Source organism: Biomphalaria glabrata, chromosome 6 (genome assembly GCF_947242115.1).
Source record: "Biomphalaria glabrata chromosome 6, xgBioGlab47.1, whole genome shotgun sequence".
NCBI classification, from domain to species: Eukaryota; Metazoa; Mollusca; class Gastropoda; family Planorbidae; genus Biomphalaria; species Biomphalaria glabrata.
The window spans coordinates 19903467-19924616 of NC_074716.1; the positions used below are offsets into that span (position 1 = coordinate 19903467).

Below are 21150 nucleotides of genomic sequence, written 5' to 3' on the forward strand. Positions count from 1 at the left end.
GCTCGAATACAAGTGATTCTTTATCTCCCATCGCGGTGATTTTCCGCTCAATGTTCGAGAAGAATTAGTTCCTGGCATTAGCCGTTAGCTTTGCTTCTCTTAGTGTGCCGGCATTAGCTGCTAGTTGACGAGAATGAATTGAAAATCGAGACAATGTATTCACTTGTAATGGCATCGATGATCTTAGCACGTGCCGGTTTTTTGTTTAAATTCAATCTTATTTATAAGTATTACTGTACTACATAGAGCAGTAGTATTAACAGACATTGCAGTACTTTAAGTGTATGGTTATACATCATTAAATAAATAGTTATGACCATAATACACTTTGTTCTGATGTAGACATAGCTATAGAAAACCCTGTTGGACCAAAGTAAAAACAAAGGATGTGTGGGCCACGAGGCCTTAGATAATCTCACCACCACCAGATGAACATTAAACATTCATGTCATGTGCAGCTGCTGAAAGTGACAGAGGAGACTTGGACAGTATTGCTCTACTTCATTCAGTTCATTGTATTTCACAATGGCGTACATTATACAGAATGCCTGAGAGATGGTGGGGGTGGGACTAAAGGTTGAGTCTCTGGAGACATCGTACTAGCTCTTGAAGGACACTCTGTAACAGTGGGTCTGAGCAATCCCAGCATTCGCATTCCAGGCTAACGAGAAGGTCTTTCACTTCTATTTAAACTAGATCTAGGTGCAGTGAATGTTTCTACTGTACCAACCGATTATAATGGGATGTACAAATTTCATTGTTTTATTTGTCTTGTGTCATTGCTAGCTGTGTGGTCATGGCTAGTTGTATGTGGACATTGCTTGTTATGTGGTCATTGCTAGTTGTGTGTGGACATTGAGGATTGTGTCTTTTTCTCCCCCTTCATTTTTTCGTGACTTTTCTCGTGTATTGAAGTCTATCACCCAAACTGAGATCCCAATGATTTCGACTGAACAAAACATGTTTTAAAAACCTAGACAAAACACAGACTTGGGAGAAACTATGTTTAGGTTCCAGTCAACTAGAATGGATTGAAAACAACCCAACCACTAGATGTCATGCCGTGTCAGGCTTGGAAACATCTGCTTGTTGATTTTTCTCTTCACGTTTCTAATGGTTCATTTTGTATCGACCAACGGAATGAACGCTAGAGGCTAGAGGTTAGCAAGTGCGCTCTTTGAGCCGTGCGACTCTGAACATAGCATTCAGGCCGATAGCTCCTTTCACCGACTCAACGATTTTCAATTGCCATGTGCTGAGAAAATAAAAACCTCTTTATGTGCATTTTGAAAAGACAGTTTTTTTGTTGCTGTTTCCCCTGAAGCGAGATAAATAAGAGAGAGTTCTTTGGTACCGTTACTCACCTGGTCTTCATTAGATCTACCTACTTAGTTATCGAGTTTAATTGATGCATTTATTTCAACCTTTGCCACACGTTGCCAGAGTGAACACATTATGTATTGGTGTGTATTTGTATGCCTTAGTGTGGCTCTATCGTTATGCACTAAGTGCTTCCTTTGCCTTTGGTGCCATCATCACGTGCTTACTATGCTAACAGATCTATCTCAAACTGTTGATAGGTCTACACTCAACAGTATACATTCACAGTATGAGAAACATTTATTTTATGAATGCTATCTATTTAAATGCGACATTGTTTGGTAGGCAGCATTCATATATACTTTGCATAATCACTTTATATAAGCATATATATATATATATATATATATATATATATATATATATATATATATATATATATATATATGCTCATCCCCTACCCCCCCATGGTGACAATTAAATGGTTGGGGGGGGGGAGGAACAATGTTCATATACTTAAGTGATCGCTGCTAGAACACAGACCCAGTTGCTTGGTAAAATCACATCTCTTATTGCTACTAACTTACTACTTCACCCATACGTATATTTTCCTGTTTTTTTTTTTCATCCGTTTATTATGAGCAGATTTATTTCTTGGAGTGTCGCCTGCACCAGTTCTATATTGTCATTGGACTTGGCTATCGCTATGACAATTCTATCCATCAAATCTAGCGCTCTTCAGATTAGACCTCTGTCGACTAGTCTTAAAGAGTCCGTCAGGGAACAAGAGTGGGGGAATGAATCATTCCATTATTACTATCGAGTCTGCTTTAGTCCCGAAGGAAATGGACACCGCTATTTGATTGACAAGCCAACGAGAATGATTGATGCGTACTCCCACAGCGAGGGTAATCAAAGCGGAGGGTGGAGCGACTTCAAAAAACACGGAGCCCGATTGGCTGCAGTGCGTGTGAACGAGACTAGGCTACGCGAAGGAGTCGAGTGTTTTGTACGCGCAGACCAAAAAAAAAAAAAAAAAAACACCGGCACAGTTTCTTGATTCCAAGCACAAACGAAATAGCTTGAAGACAAAACTTGTTCCATCCATTTCTTTACTTCGAGACAAGGGGAGAACACTCAGTGCTTTTTACGACTCTTTCTGCATTGGGATTACAGAGGAACGTGTGTTTAGAAAGTTGTATTGTTAGAAGCACGGTGGATACGTTGTAAGCTATGCACTGGAAGTTAAAGTGTAACTGATGTAGTAATAACGTGCTTGTAATTCTGTTGAGGTTTATTTCATGTGTTCGCCATGGGAACATAGATCTACACTGTTTGTTTTTCATATTAGTGCTTAGTGTTATCTGATGTTCAAAATTCTTTAGACTTAGTTTCCCCCGTTCGGACTCATGATGAACAAAGTGGCTATCTCCTTCCAGTTTTGTTGTCTCCGTTGGCTGTAGAAAATGGCCTCACTGTGCCTGATGCACCAGAAATGCAGATGTGCTATGCAGACTCCACGTGGAGTCAGCTGGCACGCTCGTGTAGCCTCGCACCTAGTTGTGCTCATCTTTCTTCTCAGCGGCGCACGCTCTTCAGAACACGTCCGGACATGTGAGCCGATCAGATCCACTATGTGCAAGGGCTTGGGTTACAATGTCACTGGCATGCCGAATCTGGTGGAGCACACAGACCAGGAAGATGCCATCCTTCTTCTGCAGACCTTTACCCCGCTCATCCAGTACGGCTGCTCGAGTCGGCTCAAGTTTTTCCTCTGTTCGGTTTACTTCCCCATGTGCACAGAGAAAGTCATGATGCCCATCGGTCCTTGCAAACCACTGTGCGAGAGCGTTCGGGACAGGTGCCAGCCAGTGCTGCGAAATTTCGGTTACCCGTGGCCCGAAGCTTTGAATTGCTCCAAGTTCCCCGCCGCCAACAACCACGAGCACATGTGCATGGAGGGACCTAAAGATGTGGAAGATCCAGATCCTCCAATACGTCGCTTAAACACGGCCGATTTCGGTCCAGATTCTGCAACAAAATCAAATCCCAACTATTCTGGAAATCCATCCCTTGGCAGCAAGACTTCGTCTCTCGCTAACTACGAGCCGTGTCGCCAGCTCGGATACAGAAATCCCTCAAAATACACATTCATCAACAGAACTCAACGCTGCGCCATGTTGTGTAAAGAGAACCTCGCTTTCACAGACGACAACAAATACTTCGCCAACATTTGGATAGCTATCTGGGCAGGATTGTGCTTCACATCCACACTTTTTACTATTCTGACGTTTTTAATAGACTCGCAGCGGTTCCGTTATCCCGAAAGGCCAATTATCTTAATGGCCATGTGCTACAACATCTACAGTATTGCCTACATAGTTCGATTGATTGCAGGTAGGGACGATATTGCTTGCGACAACGACAGTCAGAGCAATCAAAGTATTCTAATCCAAGAAGGCTTGGAGAACACCGACTGCGCCATCGTCTTCTTGCTGCTTTATTTCTTCGGCACAGCCAGTGCTTTGTGGTGGGTCATACTGACATTCACTTGGTTCCTAGCTGCCGGACTCAAGTGGACACACGAAGCCATTCAGGTTCACAGCAGTTATTTCCACTTGGTGGCCTGGGCGATACCGGCCATCAAAACCATCGTGATTCTGGTCATGAGAGACGTAGACGCCGACGAACTCACCGGGATTTGTTTCGTAGGCAACCAGAACACCAGGACACTGTTGGGCTTCGCCATTGCCCCTCACATTGTCTACCTCGTCATCGGAGTTTCTTTTCTGGTGGCCGCCTTCGTGTCTTTGTACTTGACAGCCAAGAAATCTGCAGATAAAACTGAGGGGGGCTCAGGAGGAGGAGGAGGAGGGGTTGTAGCCGGAAGAGAAGACAAAATCGAAGCCTTGATGGTCAGAATTGGAATATTTTCAGTGCTCTACACCGTCCCAGCAGCTTGCGTCATAGGATGTCTGCTGTACGAGTTCTTCGCCAGGAGCTCCTGGTACGCCATGGGCTCCCCTGCCGCCCCTAACGTGGAAATCTTCATGCTCAAACTGTTCATGTCCCTAGTGGTAGGGATCACCAGTGGGCTGTGGGTGTGGTCCACCAGGACGTTAGGCTCCTGGAGGACACAGGTGAAGAAAGTATTCCAGACGCGAAGGAACAGAAAGGGCCTCGAGTACGTTGTGCCCGTGCACCAGTACCATCAGGTGCCAGCCAAGACTTCATCCTCCAGGGCTATCAGATCGGATAAATCCAAACGCGGGAAATCGGACAGTGAGACCATTGTATAATCATGTAAGTTTGGGAACATTATATCCATACATACTTGTTTGTAAATAAGAACAAATGGAGTGTAAGGTAAGAAAGCAGAAGTATGTAAGTTTGAGTGGAGATGTATCAAAGGAAATGTATTAAAAATGTACTTAAAACATGAACAAATATCAGCCGCTCTGGTTGGTTGGGGGAAAATAAGTTTATGGTTTGATACTGATTTAGAGTTTTGGAAATAGGTATTTTTTTGGGGGGGGGGGGGGGATTAAGAGTTTTAACGAGTCGTTTGGTTTGGGAAAATTAGTTCACGATTTTATGGGGATTTAGAGTTTGGGAAATAAGTTCATGGTTTTATGGGGTTGTTAGGCAGGTTCACTCATTCACCAATCGTAAACAAACAACATTTAGCCACGTGATTCTCTATCTCTTCTATACAAATTACGTAATCCATAAAGACTGTCACGTGATACGCTTTTTTTTTCATTGTTTTATCAATATTATCACGTGGCTAAATGTTTGTTTACGATTGGTGAGTGAGGTCCATTGAACATATAGTCTAGGAGGTATGACTGAGGAAACAGTGCTGAAGTCTAATCATGAGATGTATATTTATTTCTACATGCATTTAAAACCAAATCAGGGAATTGTTTATAAGTATGTTCATAATTAAGATTTTTTAATATTATTTTTTTGTTGTTTGTTTAGCTTCGTATTATTGACTAGATTGCAATTGTAAAGGCTTCCATTTATAAGTTAGCCTAACATCAGATATAAATCTATCTTTTAGATTTCTGTCTATTCCACACACAGTAATGAGCGCACAGCCAACACCACACATAGGCCTAGGTAGAGAATGCAAACCCTACAAGAGGCTCATTCCATGCTCTGACAAAACGTTTCACCTACAAACTGGAACGCCAACGTGTATCACATTGAGACATAAATCACAGCTAGTGCTACAAGCGTAGCTCGTCTCCCTCGAAATAGAAACACACACCAACGTCATAGAATGTATATTTACTTAGACATACACACGCACACATTATGCACATACATACATAGGAACACACACAAACACGTTCTAATACAGTCCCGACTGACAGAAATATAAAAATAACCTGGCCGTAACGGCCACTTTTCCCCTTGTAAATTACGTATTGTAGTTTTGACTGAAGCCACTTGAGCGCCAAGCCGAATCAAGTTTTTACGACTGCCCCACTACACAGTTATGCACTTGCGTGCACTCGTTAGAATCTTTCCCCCCCCCCCCCTTCTGCTCCGTTCTAAGAATGGACTAGGCGCTGTGCGTGTGTGTGTTCAAGTCTGTAGTAAGATTTATTGCCGGTTAGAAGTAAAGTACTCGGGAGACACACCTGTCTTTACTAGTGCTACCAGAAGAGCTCCTGGTCTGTCGGACCGACCAGGCTTTAAGTCATAGTATCTAGAGCTAGATATATGTTGGGAAAGAGGGGGAGGGGAACACCAAGAAAGCAACAAGGGATTCCTTTGGTTGGGGGCAGGGGAGGATTGTTTGGGCTAGCAGTTTATCAGACCCTAAGACATACCATTATCACACTAGCGCAGTGTGTCAGATTTCTGTAGCTTTAAATCTCTTTCGTAGTCAGGGTCCCGTCGTTTGTATTAATGGATTGTAAATATACAGCTTTTAGACATTTCTGTAGTTGGCCGTGTTTGTAGACTGGCCGTGTTTATAGATTATGTTATTCTGGACTAGTTGGCCGTGTTTGTAGACATTATAGGTCTTCTGGACTGGGTATTTGGCCGTGTTTGTAGACATTATAGGTCTTCTGGACTGGGTATTTGGCCGTGTTTGTAGACATTATAGGTCTTCTGGACTGGGTATTTGGCCGTGTTTGTAGACATTATAGGTCTTCTGGACTGGGTATTTGGCCGTGTTTGTAGACATTATAGGTCTTCTGGACTGGGTATTTGACCGTGTTTGTAGTCTTGTTTTGTTGTACTGGACTGGGCAATTGTCCCCATTCTGTAGACATACTGAGACTGAGCAGTTGCCTCATTCTGTAGACATACTGAGACTGAGCAGTTGCCTCATTCTGTAGACATACTGAGACTGAGCAGTTGCCTCATTCTGTAGACATACTGAGACTGAGCAGTTGCCTCATTCTGTAGACATACTGAGACTGAGCAGTTGCCTCATTCTGTAGACATACTGAGACTGAGCAGTTGCCTCATTCTGTAGACATACTGAGACTGAGCAGTTGCCTCATTCTGTAGACATACTGAGACTGAGCAGTTGCCTCATTCTGTAGACATACTGAGACTGAGCAGTTGCCTCATTCTGTAGACATACTGAGACTGAGCAGTTGCCTCATTCTGTAGACATACTGAGACTGAGCAGTTGCCTCATTCTGTAGACATACTGAGACTGAGCAGTTGCCTCATTCTGTAGACATACTGAGACTGAGCAGTTGCCTCATTCTGTAGACATACTGAGACTGAGCAGTTGCCTCATTCTGTAGACATACTGAGACTGAGCAGTTGCCTCATTCTGTAGACATACTGAGACTGAGTAGTTGCCTCATTCTGTAGACATACTGAGACTGAGTAGTTGCCTCATTCTGTAGACATACTGAGACTGAGCAGTTGCCTCATTCTGTAGACATACTGAGACTGAGTAGTTGCCTCATTCTGTAGACATACTGAGACTGAGTAGTTGCCTCATTCTGTAGACATACTGAGACTGAGCAGTTGCCTCATTCTGTAGACATACTGAGACTGAGTAGTTGCCTCATTCTGTAGACATACTGAGACTGAGTAGTTGCCTCATTCTGTAGACTTACTGAGACTGAGCAGTTGCCTCATTCTGTAGACATACTGAGACTGAGTAGTTGCCTCATTCTGTAGACATACTGAGACTGCGTAGTTGCCTCATCTCTTAGGCGTTTTAAACATGGTAGTTGAACTTTTTTGTATTGACAAGTTAAAGTATAGAGCCTTCTGACTAGAGAGCTCTAAATTGATCTGTCTATAATCTCCGTGACACAGTTTTCTTGATCCATTACAGTGTTTACTGTACGTCCTAAACCTCCTCCTACTGTTTTAGTGAAAGTCATAGTCAGCACACTAGAGACTTCTGTAGTCAGCACACTAGAGACTCCTGTAGTCAGCACACTAGAGACTCCTGTAGTCAGACTTAAGTCTGAGTTTTTTTGTTGTTGTTGTTTAATTCCAATACTGCCGAGCTATTTTGTTTTCTTCTTCAAGTTGTAGAGTAATTTGTTGTTGTTTTTTTATTCGAAAATTCTCTCTGCGAAATCTCGTTAAAGTTGCCAGGTTTTACTGTTAGTGTCTGAACGCGCTACTCAAGCCAAATTTGTATTTAACCTAACCCTAAGCTTTATTCATTTTAAGCACCTTCTCTGCTCGGCCAGTAAACGACTGGCTATTGTAAATCAACCGTCTGTCAGAAACGGTTTGGAGAGAGCAGCAGATCTCGGAATGTAGCTCCATCTGACATTATGTTTACTGCCTAACTGATGACAATATACAGCAGCCTGCTGGCTGGCGTTTTAAATTGTCTCAGGCCTGCCTTACCTTTCTTAACACCCCCCCCCTCTTTACACTTTTTTTCTTTTGATGCGTATTCTGTGAGATGTGCATAAGTAGTTTGTCTATCTATCTATCTATCTATCTATCTATCTATCTATCTATCTATCTATCTATTTGTCTGTTTGTCTTTGCCTGTCTGTGTATCTGTCTCTGTCTATCTTTCTATCTGTCTTTGTTTCTTTCTCTATCTATCTATCTATCTATCTATCTATCTATCTATCTATCTATCTATCTATCTATCTATCTATCTATCTATCTATCTATCTGTGTCTATCTGTCTCACTCATTCTATATAGATTTATAGCCCTGTACGTATTCGCAGGTAATTCAGTTTAGGTATTATGCCAGTCTATATGGACGTAACGCTATGCCACACATGGTAAAGGAAGAAGCCGGCATTAAGTTGTAACCAAATACAAACCAAAGAAACTGTTGAATCTCAGTTGTCTCCCTCTCTGTCATTTATAGTCTTGGAAATTAAGTGTGTGTGTGTGTGTATCAGTTGTGTCCCTCTGTCATTTATAGTCTTGGAAATTAAATCTGTATGTGTGAGTGTGTGTGTATCAGTTGTGTCCCTCTGTCATTTATAGTCTTGGCAATTGGAAATTAAATCTCTGTGTGTGTGTATCATCCTATTCGTAGGCACATTACTCACCCTACCCCCAACCCTTCACACTTTTTTTTTGTTGTTGTTTTTACTTGAAATGGTTTTATTTTACTTCGAAAACGAGGCACGTCGAGAAATAATAGAAGACATTCCCGAAATTAGAATAATTTTCCATTAACTTTGGCAGGTGGAGAACGAATGGGCTTGCGTGTTTTAAATAAGTTCTGTTGGTTCAGTGTGTGTGTACATTCTAAGATGTGGTTTTTTTTTCTCGCGCCTGTATTGTTTTATTTTCATTTGCCAGACGTGAATTGCATTGGTCTCATTTCGTCTCGTTAGAAATGAATGTACAATAGAATCTACACACGTGACGTAGGACTAGGGATGAACTCCTGTCCTACCTCCTTTAGTCAATCTGGCGATAATGAAATACAGAGAGTTATGGGACTTGACGTCTAGTTCAGTGTTTCCCAAACTGTGTTCCGCGAGGCCTGACTAGGTGTGTCCACAAACTACTAGATCTAGACTAATTAAACAGTAGGCCACTAGATCTAGACTAATTAAACAGTAGGCCACTAGATCTAGACTAATTAAACAGTAGGCCACTAGATCTAGACTAATTAAACAGTAGGCCACTAGATCTAGACTAATTTAACAGTAGGCCACTAGATCTAGACTAATTAAACAGTAGGCCACTAGATCTAGACTAATTAAACAGTAGGCCACTAGATCTAGACTAATTAAACAGTAGGCCACTAGATCTAGACTAATTAAACAGTAGGCCACCCCGTGAAGTAATCTCCATCAAAAAAAAAAAAGCTGTGTTCCGCTAAATACTCAGAATGTGCGAAGTGTTCCGTTAAGTTTGGGAAACACTGGTCTTGCTAAATGGTTGTTGGAAATACATTTAGGCTTGTGGTACTATTGGTAATTCTTCCTACCTCTACCCTTTCCTTTGTAGAAACTGCCATATTGGCCCATCCCTTTCCTTTGTAGAAACTACCATACTGGCTTTACTCCATCCCTTTTCTTTGTAGAAACTGCCATATTGGCCCATCCCTTTTCTTTGTAGAAACTGCCATATTGGCCCATCCCTTTTCTTTGTAGAAACTGCCATATTGGCCCATCCCTTTTCTTTGTAGAAACTGCCATATTGGCCCATCCCTTTTCTTTGTAGAAACTGCCATACTGGCCCATCCCTTTCCTTTGTAGAAACTGCCATACTGGCCCATCCCTTTCCTTTGTAGAAACTGCCATACTGGCTTTACTCCATATCTTTCCCTTGTAGAAACTGCCATACTGGCTCAATGGTCATCCACGTTCCATTTTCTTCATGTTCGGCTGGTTACAAAGATCCTCAGGGAGTGATCAGTTGTCGAGTAATGATGTCATTTCACACTCTTTGCATTTAAGATCGAAGCCTAGTTTCACACCGAGTGTAACAAAAACATCGCAATGTTGTGTCGGGTCGGGTCATTGTTAAGGCCACTACGTATCCACTTTTATGTACCTTTTAATGGCACTAGATGTCTTGGTTATGTCATTGGGGGGGGGGGAGAGAAAGGAACTACCTGGATAGAAGAAATCGTTCGCTTCATTGAACAAATATTTTGATTGTAGCATAAGACCGCGTTCCCCTGCCGCACAGGAACTGAAAGAACAAGGGAGGGGGTTGGGCTTAAAACAAAATCTACAGGTCGAAAGCTGGACTATCCCGTTGTTTGCTCTGATGAAACTGCTTCAAACATTCGCTGAATTGGTGTCACTTTGTTGATCTTGCAGTGCCTAGTGCATGTGTGCCAATCTGGTGACGCTGATGTCCCCTTGTGATTGTCAATCTGATGACGCCTGTCACTATATCCCCCCCCCTCCCGATACACGACAGCTGTTCTGCCATATAATATTGCTGTAACCTCGATCACCTTTTTTTTTTTTTGGCGTAGATCCTATTGATTTGTTAGATCGATTGTTTCAAATCCGCTTACCCTCCTCTCCCCCAACTGTTTTTTTTTTCCTCTCGTGTCTGCCAGCTGCTAGTCCCATAAGAGAACACACGTTGGGAGCAGGGAACGAGGGCTGGCCGCTATTGAGACACAGGAATCAATAACTCCGTCGATAGCCTGTGTGATACTTTGAGTGCAAACTAACCAGCCGTCCCGCACTTCCTACTGCGTTCTTTGACACATTTCATCTCGATGGAAGCTTAGGAGTCATGCGTGATACCGCTATGCCTGCCAGGGTTCTAGCCACCCCTCCTCCGTCCAATGCCTCCCCTTATATTTACCGCCCTCCCCCTCCATTTTTTTCTGGTTAATCAACATTGTTTGTAGTGAACCTACTCAACATTGTTTGTATTGAACCTACTCAACATTGTTTGTAGTGAACCTACTCAACATTGTTTGTATTGAACCTACTCAACATTGTTTGTATTGAACCTACTCAACATTGTTTGTATTGAACCTACTCAACATTGTTTGTATTGAACCTACTCAACATTGTTTGTAGTGAACCTACTCAACATTGTTTGTAGTGAACCTACTCACTATTCGCCGTGAACATCGCTACATCGTGGTATCTTCGTCTACTCACAGCGCCAAACCTGGACACACTGCTAGAACATTTCTGTCAGTTTAATGTGGGTGTCGGGTGTGTTCATTGTGTCTTAACACACATGTCTGGATAGCGTTAGAAGTCACTTTGATCTCCTGACTTCTTTAGAAGTCATTTCTATCTCTAATTTAAAAGTAGATCTTCTCTATGTGTCGTGACATTATTGTAGGAGTAAGTACCATATTTTACATCTTCTTAAGTAGATCTACTCCCGCGCCTTCCCACTTTAGATGTACTTTGTCTTGACATCTGTTGCTGTAACTTCCATGCCTTGACCTTTCTAGAACTACACCCGTGTCTTGACATCTGTTGCTGTAACTTCCATGCCTTGACCTTTCTAGAACTACACCCGTGTCTTGACATCTGTTGCTGTAACTTCCATGCCTTGACCTTTCTAGAACTACACCCGTGTCTTGACATCTGTTGCTGTAACTTCCATGCCTTGACCTTTCTAGAACTACACCCGTGTCTTGACATCTGTTGCTGTAACTTCCATGCCTTGACCTTTCTAGAACTACACCCGTGTCTTGACATCTGTTGCTGTAACTTCCATGCCTTGACCTTTCTAGAACTACACCCGTGTCTTGACATCTCTAGAGCTGCGTCTACGCCTTGACATCTTCAGAATTACTTGTCTAGAACATCTTCAGAATTACTTGTCTAGAACATCTTTAGAATTACTTGTCTAGAACATCTTTAGAATTACTTGTCTAGAACATCTTTAGAATTACTTGTCTAGAACATCTTCAGAATTACTTGTCTAGAACATCTTTAGAATTACTTGTCTAGAACATCTTCAGAATTACTTGTCTAGAACATCTTTAGAATTACTTGTCTAGAACATCTTTAGAATTACTTGTCTAGAACATCTTCAGAATTACTTGTCTAGAACATCTTCAGAATTACTTGTCTAGAACATCTTCAGAATTACTTGTCTAGAACATCTTCAGAATTACTTGTCTAGAACATCTTTAGAATGGTCTTTTATGTCTGATTGGGTTAAAAACGCTGTTGTGTCTTGAGATTAGATTATTTTTTCTTTCATGTCTTGGCACCAGCGTCATCATTCCTCGACCATGTCATGGCATCTGGACACTAGAGGTCAAATGTTGTTTGGTCGAGTTTAAAAAATGAAATGTCCTAGATGGTTAACTTACACTTTTAAAAGTTTCTGAAATGACGTGCTCTTCTTGTCAACAAACGTCTAGATCTAGCTTGTCACAACCCGATACCTCGCACAAACTCACACTAGTTATAAGGCAAGCTTCAGCTATTCTCAACCAGTTTTCTAAAGTGCCAACTTGAAAACAAAAGGTCTGCTACTTTAGACTAATTGATTTGTTTAGACCGCCCCGAGCTCTGGTGTGTATTCTAAATGAAGGCTATTGCAGATCGATTACCACCAAATATTTGAGATTCTTGAGTAAATAGTCGAAACTTCTTGGCCGCCAGGAGTTAGGCTCGATTTTGTTTGTTCTGTTTGAGCTAGTCTAGATGCCTTTGAAACCGAACCAGTCCAGAAAAGGTTTTCTTTGGAGACTAGTGTGAAACGAACTACCACAGAAGTAAACTTCTTTATTTAGAGATTTCAAGGGGGAAGTAATCTGAAACAAAAATGTTTGATTTAGAGGGTAGATTGTACCATAGACGATTGCTCAACAAACTTAAACCAAAATGAAAGATCTCAATATATATATAGGCTCTATTTGACCTAAAAACCAATGCTTATCTGATCGTTATTTGCGTAACTCTTTTCCGAGCTGTCAAATTCGCCACGAATCTTAGAAAAATAAAAGGCTCATTTCTGTCTTAGAAAAGTAATGATCTTAAGTTTTCAAAGTTTAGAAATAATGCAATCCCATTTTACAGATTTTAAAATGAGCTATCAATAACAGAACTCTATATTTACGCAAATCTATGATATAAAGCCATTTCCTTTCAGTTTCCATGGAGATAACCGGATTCTAAGCATTTCAAGCCTGTTGTTTTTAATCATTTTTGATATTGTACATTTAAATAATAGATCACTACCTTCCCATCCATACAATTGAACGGCATTATCATTTAGATCTATAGTGTGTCTATTATATGTTACACATAGACATAAATAAATATAGACTGGCCAAAGGAAGTAACTTCATGTAACTTGAAAACATGTATATCTATTGTATTCGGATTTCCGAATTATGAAAAATTGCATGATCTTCATTCTTAGAGATTAAACAAAACACTAGTGAAAATCATAGACATATATATATAGACTGGACGATAAAGAACAAATTATTATCGGAAATATTTGGGAAAAGATAAGTGTGTAGATCCACATCACAAACCTATATATATTTGCCTATGTCTATGATTATAAAACAAAGACAAAATATTGGGAATATGGCAGTTTTGCACTTTTCAAAACTAAAGATCAAAGGTATATATTGGCTGAAATGTTAGTCCTAAAATTTATAGCTCAATCGCCGCCATTTTTTTTTCACATAGATATAGTACATAAAACATATTGACTTCCCCCAAATAAAAATAACTTCCTACTTCCAGTCTATATTTATTTATGTCTATGGTGAAAATAGTGTAATACTTATATAGGTTATGAAATAAATATGAATACTTAACTTTTATACTGCTAATAAATGCTGTATAATAAAGTACACAAAATTGCAAGTCACAAATTTTCGTTTCATAAAACTCTTTAATCGGCCAGTCTATATTTATTTATGTCTATGATGTTACATGTTTAAAAAAAAACAACAAAAAAAAACTTTGCTTCTTATAACTACTTTAGAAAACAATGCCTTGTTTCAGCTTTTTAAAGTTTTTCATTACATTGTTGTGTAGCGTCAAGAGATTTCCATATCCAGTCTAGGTATAATATATATATATATATATATATATATATATATATATATATATATATATATATATATATATATATATATATATATATATATATATATATATATATATATATATATGTCTGTGGTTTAAATAGTGAGGCTCTGAAACATAGTGAGAAAGTTTGGTTCTGAGAGTAGCGAGTACCTCTAAAGAGAAGTAAAAATGTTTGGTCCAGAGAGTAGATTACAGGAAATAGAATCTAGCCTACTTCCTTCTGAGACTGAAGCCACATACATAGTTCAGTGTTCTCATCTTTTGTTTTAACTTAGTCAAGCTGTGCTGTTAAAGGTCATCCTCCCATCCCCCTGCACGCTCTCTCCGCCCCTTTCTCTCCTCCCCCCCCCCCCGCCATAGCCCAACATAAACCTTCAAAATTTGTGTTTATTGTACGTGGTGGAAGAATATCAGGATGGAAGGGGGGGAAAACACACGGGTCAGACGGAGGTGTGTACTATTCGTTTCCTCTCTCTCTCTCTCTCATTCTCTCTATTCTTTCTATCGCAACACCGCTATCCATTATTTTTTTAGGAACACGTCTGTGCTGAGGCAGACAGGAGGGCGTTGAGTCCGGGAAGAGTAGGGAGGGGGAGAGAGGGCGGCTCAGCCCTAAACAGACTTAACAGCTTATTGTTGGATTCTACAAGTGATAGCCGTTGGCATCACTACTGATCGTCTCCCGTGATTCTCTTGTATTCCTGAACACAGTTCCCTACAACTGAAAGCTTACGTCTCTCGTGATTCTCTTGTATTCCTGAACACAGTTCCCTACAACTGAAAGCTAATGTCTCTCTTGATTCTCTTGTATTCCTGAACACAATTCCCTACAACTGAAAGCTAAAGTCTCTCGTGATTCTCTTGTATTCCTGAACAGAGTTCCCTACAACTGAAAGCTCACGTCTCCCGTGATTCTCTTGTATTCCTGAACAGAGTTCCCTACAACTGAAAGCTAATGTCTCCCGTGATTCTCTTGTATTCCTGAACACAGTTCCCTACAACTGAAAGCTCACGTCTCTCGTGATTGATTCATGTTTTATTCCTAAACATAGCACTTGAAAGCTACCTCACCCTCCCCTATAAGATGTCCAGTAGTCATTCCGTAGACGACTTAATTGATGCATTCATTCTGAAAATTGGAAAACGAATGATGGTTGGGCTTATATCAGAAGTTATTGTTTAATTATCTCAAGACCAATTAGGAAATAGAAAATAATGCACCCCGAGAGTACAAATCTAAAGTGTTCGTGACGCACATCGTATCCATGTAGTCCCTAGAGAAACCCCAACAAATGTGGAGTTGGAGGACTGGGAGAGAGAGTATTGGAACAGTGTAAACTATTTGGAGAATGTAGAACACAAAATATTATGTAATAGTTTAACTTTTGGGTTAGAGGATATTCGTCCTCTCTTCTTCCACCTCGTCTGACATTTTGGCACGCAGCCACTGCTGTGTTTGGTGCAACTTCTCGTCTACGATTTCCTTGACTAGATTAGTGGAGGCTAACCTCAACCAGCATCCAGACATTTATTTCTCTCCTCTAGTCGAATCTGTGCTGCAGATACCACAGACATGAGAAGATGGATGTTCAGGTTTTGTTTACTTGATTAATGACTCTTTTTTTTTTCTTTTGGTTTCTGTATGTTCCATCTTTTAAGTATTTTTTTTTTTTATTTTTAGATCACCGCATCCCACTATGCCTTCCTTCCCCCTCATCTCAAGCTCGCCGCCCCACCCCATCCCTGTTCCTCTACTCCCTGCTGTTATAATCTTTTGTTGATCCCAAAGTTGAGCTAAGAACGTTATCCGAATGAGACAGTTGATGAATGGGCTTAGCGATAATAATGTCCACGAGACAGTAGATATCTAGAGAGCAATGCCAGGATAGGGCTTCATAGGTTCAATTTTAAAACAAAATGGAATACTTGATTGCAGGTTTCTTAGTTCTAAGTGAAAGTGTTTTTCTTTTAGTCCCAAGTGAAAGGGTTTTCAGTTCTAATTTGAAGTGAAAAGGTTTCTTTGCTATGTGAACTAGGTTCTCAATGCTCTTTAGGAAGAGGTACTATTGTTCTATGTGAATGTGTATTGATACATGGTGTAGCACACATTGGCTACTTTCTAACAGAGGCAATACGCAACATTATTTTTAAAGTCATAATCTTTTTAGAGCTATACTTATCACTATAGCAATCAATACATAGTCTGAAACGAGATTACATTTTTGAACTAGACTGGTACGACACATCCTCAACGGACATGGCTTTACTTGCTAATTGGATTTCATCTGGCCCAGCTAGTTCTTTAATCTAAGGGAACTAACTTGGCTTCATCGGTCAGTTGGAGCTCTTCTGACTTTAGAAATGAGTTTCACAGTGCTGTCCACGTAAGAAGAACTCGTCATGTTGTACAATGTCATACATTGAAGCATGGACTAGTACATAGTATAGGGCTCCTTCTGGCTCTGAAGACAATGGATGCGCTGAGAATAACTCGTCATGTTGTACAATGTCATACATTGAAGCATGGACTAGTACATAGTATATGGCTCATTCTGGCTCTGAAGACAATGGATGCGCTGAGAATAGCTCGTCATGTTGTACATTGAAGCATGAACTAGTACATAGTATAGGGCTCCTTCTGGCTCTGAAGACAATGGATGCGCTGAGAATAGCTCGTCATGTTGTATAATTTCATACATTGAAGCATGGACTAGTACATAGTATAGGGCTCCTTCTGGCTCTGAAGACAATGGATGCGCTGAGAAGAGTCACTGATTTTGGTTTCGTCTTGAGATTGGAGAAGAATCTGGTGTGGCTAAGCAAGCCAATTCTGGAGCGGCAGAGTTTGCCACAGTTCGTGCATGTGTATGCATCTGTTTTAGGGCTAGCTGATTGGGCAGCTTTCTTTTTTTCTCTCTTGACTAAGACCGCTTCATTTCTTTTGCTCTCGGAGAGGTTCGTTCCAGCACTCTCAGTCTGTCCCCACGATGTCCGATCTTAGACTATCTCCTCCCACACACTTTCACTGATACCTGCGTTCTCATGTCTCGCTTGCAAACATCTTTATAGGTTAGTCTTTGGTGGCCCTTGGCGCTGACTCCCTCCGTAAGTTCAGACTCTAGGGATTCTTCCATTTGGCATGCGGGTGACATATCCGAGCCAGCGCAGTCTTCTCTGTGTCAGAAGAGCATAGATACTAGGCAGTAGTTTTAGGAGTAGGCCAATTAGTCATGTTTAATACAGATCTGTTTCCTTCGTAACTAAATGACCCATGGGGCAAAGTTCACTTGTTTTTGTGGCTAACGTTGAACAAGGGTGTCACCACAACCACCGTCTGTGCAACCACCAACTGCTTCATAAATATCAAGGGTGTCACCACAACCACCGCCTGTGCAACCACCAACTGCTTCATAAATATCAAGGGTGTCACCACAACCACCGCCTGTGCAACCACCAACTGCTTCATAAATATCAAGGGTGTCACCACAACCACCGCCTGTGCAACCACCAACTGCTTCATAAATATCAATGGTGTCACCACAACCACTGCCTGTGCAACCACCAACTGCTTCATAAATATCAAGGGTGTCACCACAACCACCGCCTCTGCAACCACCAACTGCTTCATAAATATCAAGGGTGTCACCACAACCACCGCCTGTGCAACCACCAACTGCTTCATAAATATCAAGGGTTTTGAACTTTAAATCTTTTCAGCAATAAATCACGTGACACTCGACCACCCCAACCCATTGAAACCATAGACCTAATATAGGTTTTAGGATTAGCTACACGTTTCCCCTTAAGTTCTCCTAACTCTGCAGGTATTACAAGTGTTTCTCACTGATCTATATACACTAGTAGATGAAGTGTGGCGCGCTTAGTGCTGTCGTCTGCAATGATTGCTTATTAGAGTCATTAGAATCAGACATTATAATGAGTTCCATCAGAAACCGTTTGAAACTAAGACATTAACTACACACACGGCTTCATGGAACATTGCCTGGAACTGCCTCCACACCAGCCCTCCCCCATCCATCATCTTAACCTTTCTGATGTGTACGTTTTTTTTTTTGTTCATTTTAAATCCGGCAGCTTTCCCAAGAACGTGAGTCTGTGTGTAGGAGCGTAGTGAGTACGTGTAGACTTCGGAGTGAGCAGAGTTTGGACAGCGTGTAGTGTGCATGTGTGTAAGAGAATTGTGTAAACAGTGTGTCGGAAATGCCAAGTGCAAAAGTATGCTCTAAAATCTAAATTGAAAGCCTTCACTGACAAACTCCCTGACCCAGTTTTGTTTTGTTTATAAAATTGGACCATTAGAGTAACTCCCCTTAGCTCGCCAGTCCTCAAGTTAGTAAACATTGTTGTCACGACTCAGGTCTAGTCTTAGTTTTGGCAAACAGAACTTTGTTTCTCTCCACAATGCTCCTGGCGTAGTTCTTCAATTATTTGATCAATGTGACCGTTGTCAACTTTTAATAATATTTCCCACATTAAATTCCAAATAACTTTTTTTTGAGGGGGGAGGGGGGAGTTAGGTTTCAAGGCATAAAAGGTATAATAAATCTTGATTTTGCAAAAACGTCGACAGCCAAAATGTCTAATGGAAGATCCCCTGCAAATAACGGTGTCGGTGGACAACCCTGTTCTATTGAGCCTGTAACATTGGCACTTGTTGACGTTTTCAAGATAATTTGGCATGTTTGAGAAACAACTAGATAGATCTACAATGTTACTTTTCAGAGTTGGGCTACATCTGGATTACCCATGGCCACTACAAACAAACACATTAGACACATTTTTTAAATTTTATTTTTGCTGTTTGCCAAGAACGCGTCAGACTGTCTGACGGTAGAGAAAAATAAAACTTTTAAAATAAATCTCAATTACCCAAAGTTAAAATACAAAATGAATCTCAATTACCCAAAGTTAAAATACAAAATGAATCTCAATCACCCAAAGTTAAAATACAAAATAAATCTGTTTCAAAAATATATATAATATCTCATTTTTCTCCCATACTCTTGGCGTCATCTCTGTGGACAATATTCTTAAGTTCACCTAAAACCAGCTATTAAATCTGCTATAACTCTGTATATCTAGACTAGCAGTTGACAGTGATAGTGTGTGCCCGCTTACGATTTTTGAAAGCGCTACCTCATTAACAGGCGGTAATAGGCCTACTAACATATTCCTATGTCTTTGAGCGGAAAGCTATTATCTACTTTTATATATATAGGCCATGTTGTTTGTTTTTGCAAGGCATCAAATAACTTATCTCTGGTTGTCTAACTTAGCGCCAATATGCTGGGTAGGCAGACGATTTGGATTGGCAAAACCGGCATTCCTTGTCAGTGGCAATCATCGCTTCCGGTAAGATCAATCTAAACCGATTCCTTTGGTCAAGTGGTGGGTTAATGAAGTGGTCACTTGAACCTGTCACGTTAATGAGGTGGTCACTTGAACCTGTCACGCTAACCTGGCGCCAATCTCCGAAGCACGTGGCTGGTGTAGCTAGTTCCTGTTTAAAAAAAAAAAACTTGCTAAAGGAAGCCGAATAAACTTGAACTAGTGTGTACTAGGAAATAAGGAGGTCTTAGGGAAAGGAAACTGTAGAAGGCGTCTATTCTTACTTCATTTAGAGCCCTAATATATATATATATAATACGCAACTACAGCATACTCGGTCGTTGTTTTGGCCACGTGACACCCTCGTTGACCGCCAGTCTTAGAAATAGTTGGGCTTAACATCACGTGCTCCACGGTTCGCAAGATCTGAAAGGGTTACCTTACATTACTTACTGGAGACTACTGTAAGAGTTACATTACTTTACTTACTGAAGATTACTGTGCATGGACAATGAGCTTAGTTTATGCACGGAGACCCGGTCTATTATTGTTTCGTTAGTTAATGATAGCACGTTTAAGAGAGCGTCTGAACTTGCAGAACTATACATTCGTCATCCATAAGCCCATAATCACACATACACACACGCATACCCAATAATCTTATAATTACACACTGATTCCAACACACTGTCAACCAACCTATAATTACACACTGATTCCAACACACTGTCAACCAACCTATAATTACACACACATATTCAGACTATGAACCGCACGACAGCGAACAGCGGTCTAAAAACTGATGCCATTTATGTTGTCAACTCCTAACAATGCAGCCCCGGGTGGAATGAAGGGGAGAGAAGAATGCCTTCGTTGTTTGGCGGCTCCAGCTCTTAAGTCCCCCCTTGGTCTCCATGTCTTCCTCTTCGTGTGACAGATGGCCAGTGTTAGTGTCAAGCAGGCACTGGAGATTGCAGGGACTATAGGGTTGAACTAGTACACTGCCCCAATCGAGAGTTACCGTACTTAGTAGAGACTTTAAAAAAAGGGGGATAGTCTGATATAGACATTGGTAGACCCTTATATTATATTCGTGATTTCACATTTACCTTTTTTTTTTAAATACACTGATTTGTAAGTAGTATAAATAAGTAAGATAGTGTACTAGCTTATCCCCAAGCTTGATTAATTAGTCAGAACGTTCTATTCTACCCGGCCAGCACACTCCCCTCACACTTTGGGCAACTGAATTCTATTAACTCTTTGCCTTGCTTCTTCCATCTTTATGTCCGACAGGGACTTGCTCCGTCCAACAGGAGGACTCTCGTAGATACTCTTTTTTTTGTTTGTTTGTATACTCGTTAGTTGTAGTTGTTCTTCCCTACATTGAGATATCTCTTTGATTGGAACCTAGTACCTCCTCTCACATTGAGATATCTCTTTGATTGGAACCCAGTACCTCCTCTCACATTGAGATATCTCTTTGATTGGAA

The 21150-nt window shown here is 40.8% G+C and overlaps 1 protein-coding gene across 1 annotated transcript; it reads left to right on the forward strand.

Moving 5' to 3' along the window:
• Positions 1–2306: 2306 nt before the first annotated feature.
• LOC106064577 (frizzled-4-like) lies at positions 2307–20687 on the forward strand. The gene is made up of 2 exons (XM_056032102.1): positions 2307–6359; positions 6532–20687. Exon 1 carries the CDS (start codon positions 2787–2789, stop codon positions 4617–4619), a length of 1833 nt encoding a protein of 610 aa, XP_055888077.1. The 5' UTR covers positions 2307–2786; the 3' UTR covers positions 4620–6359; positions 6532–20687.
• Positions 20688–21150: the final 463 nt, after the last annotated feature.

Coding starts and splice junctions, on each gene's coding strand:
- LOC106064577 (XM_056032102.1), top strand. CDS start 2,787: ATGGCCTCACTGTGCCTGATGCACCAGAAATGCAGATGTGCTATGCAG.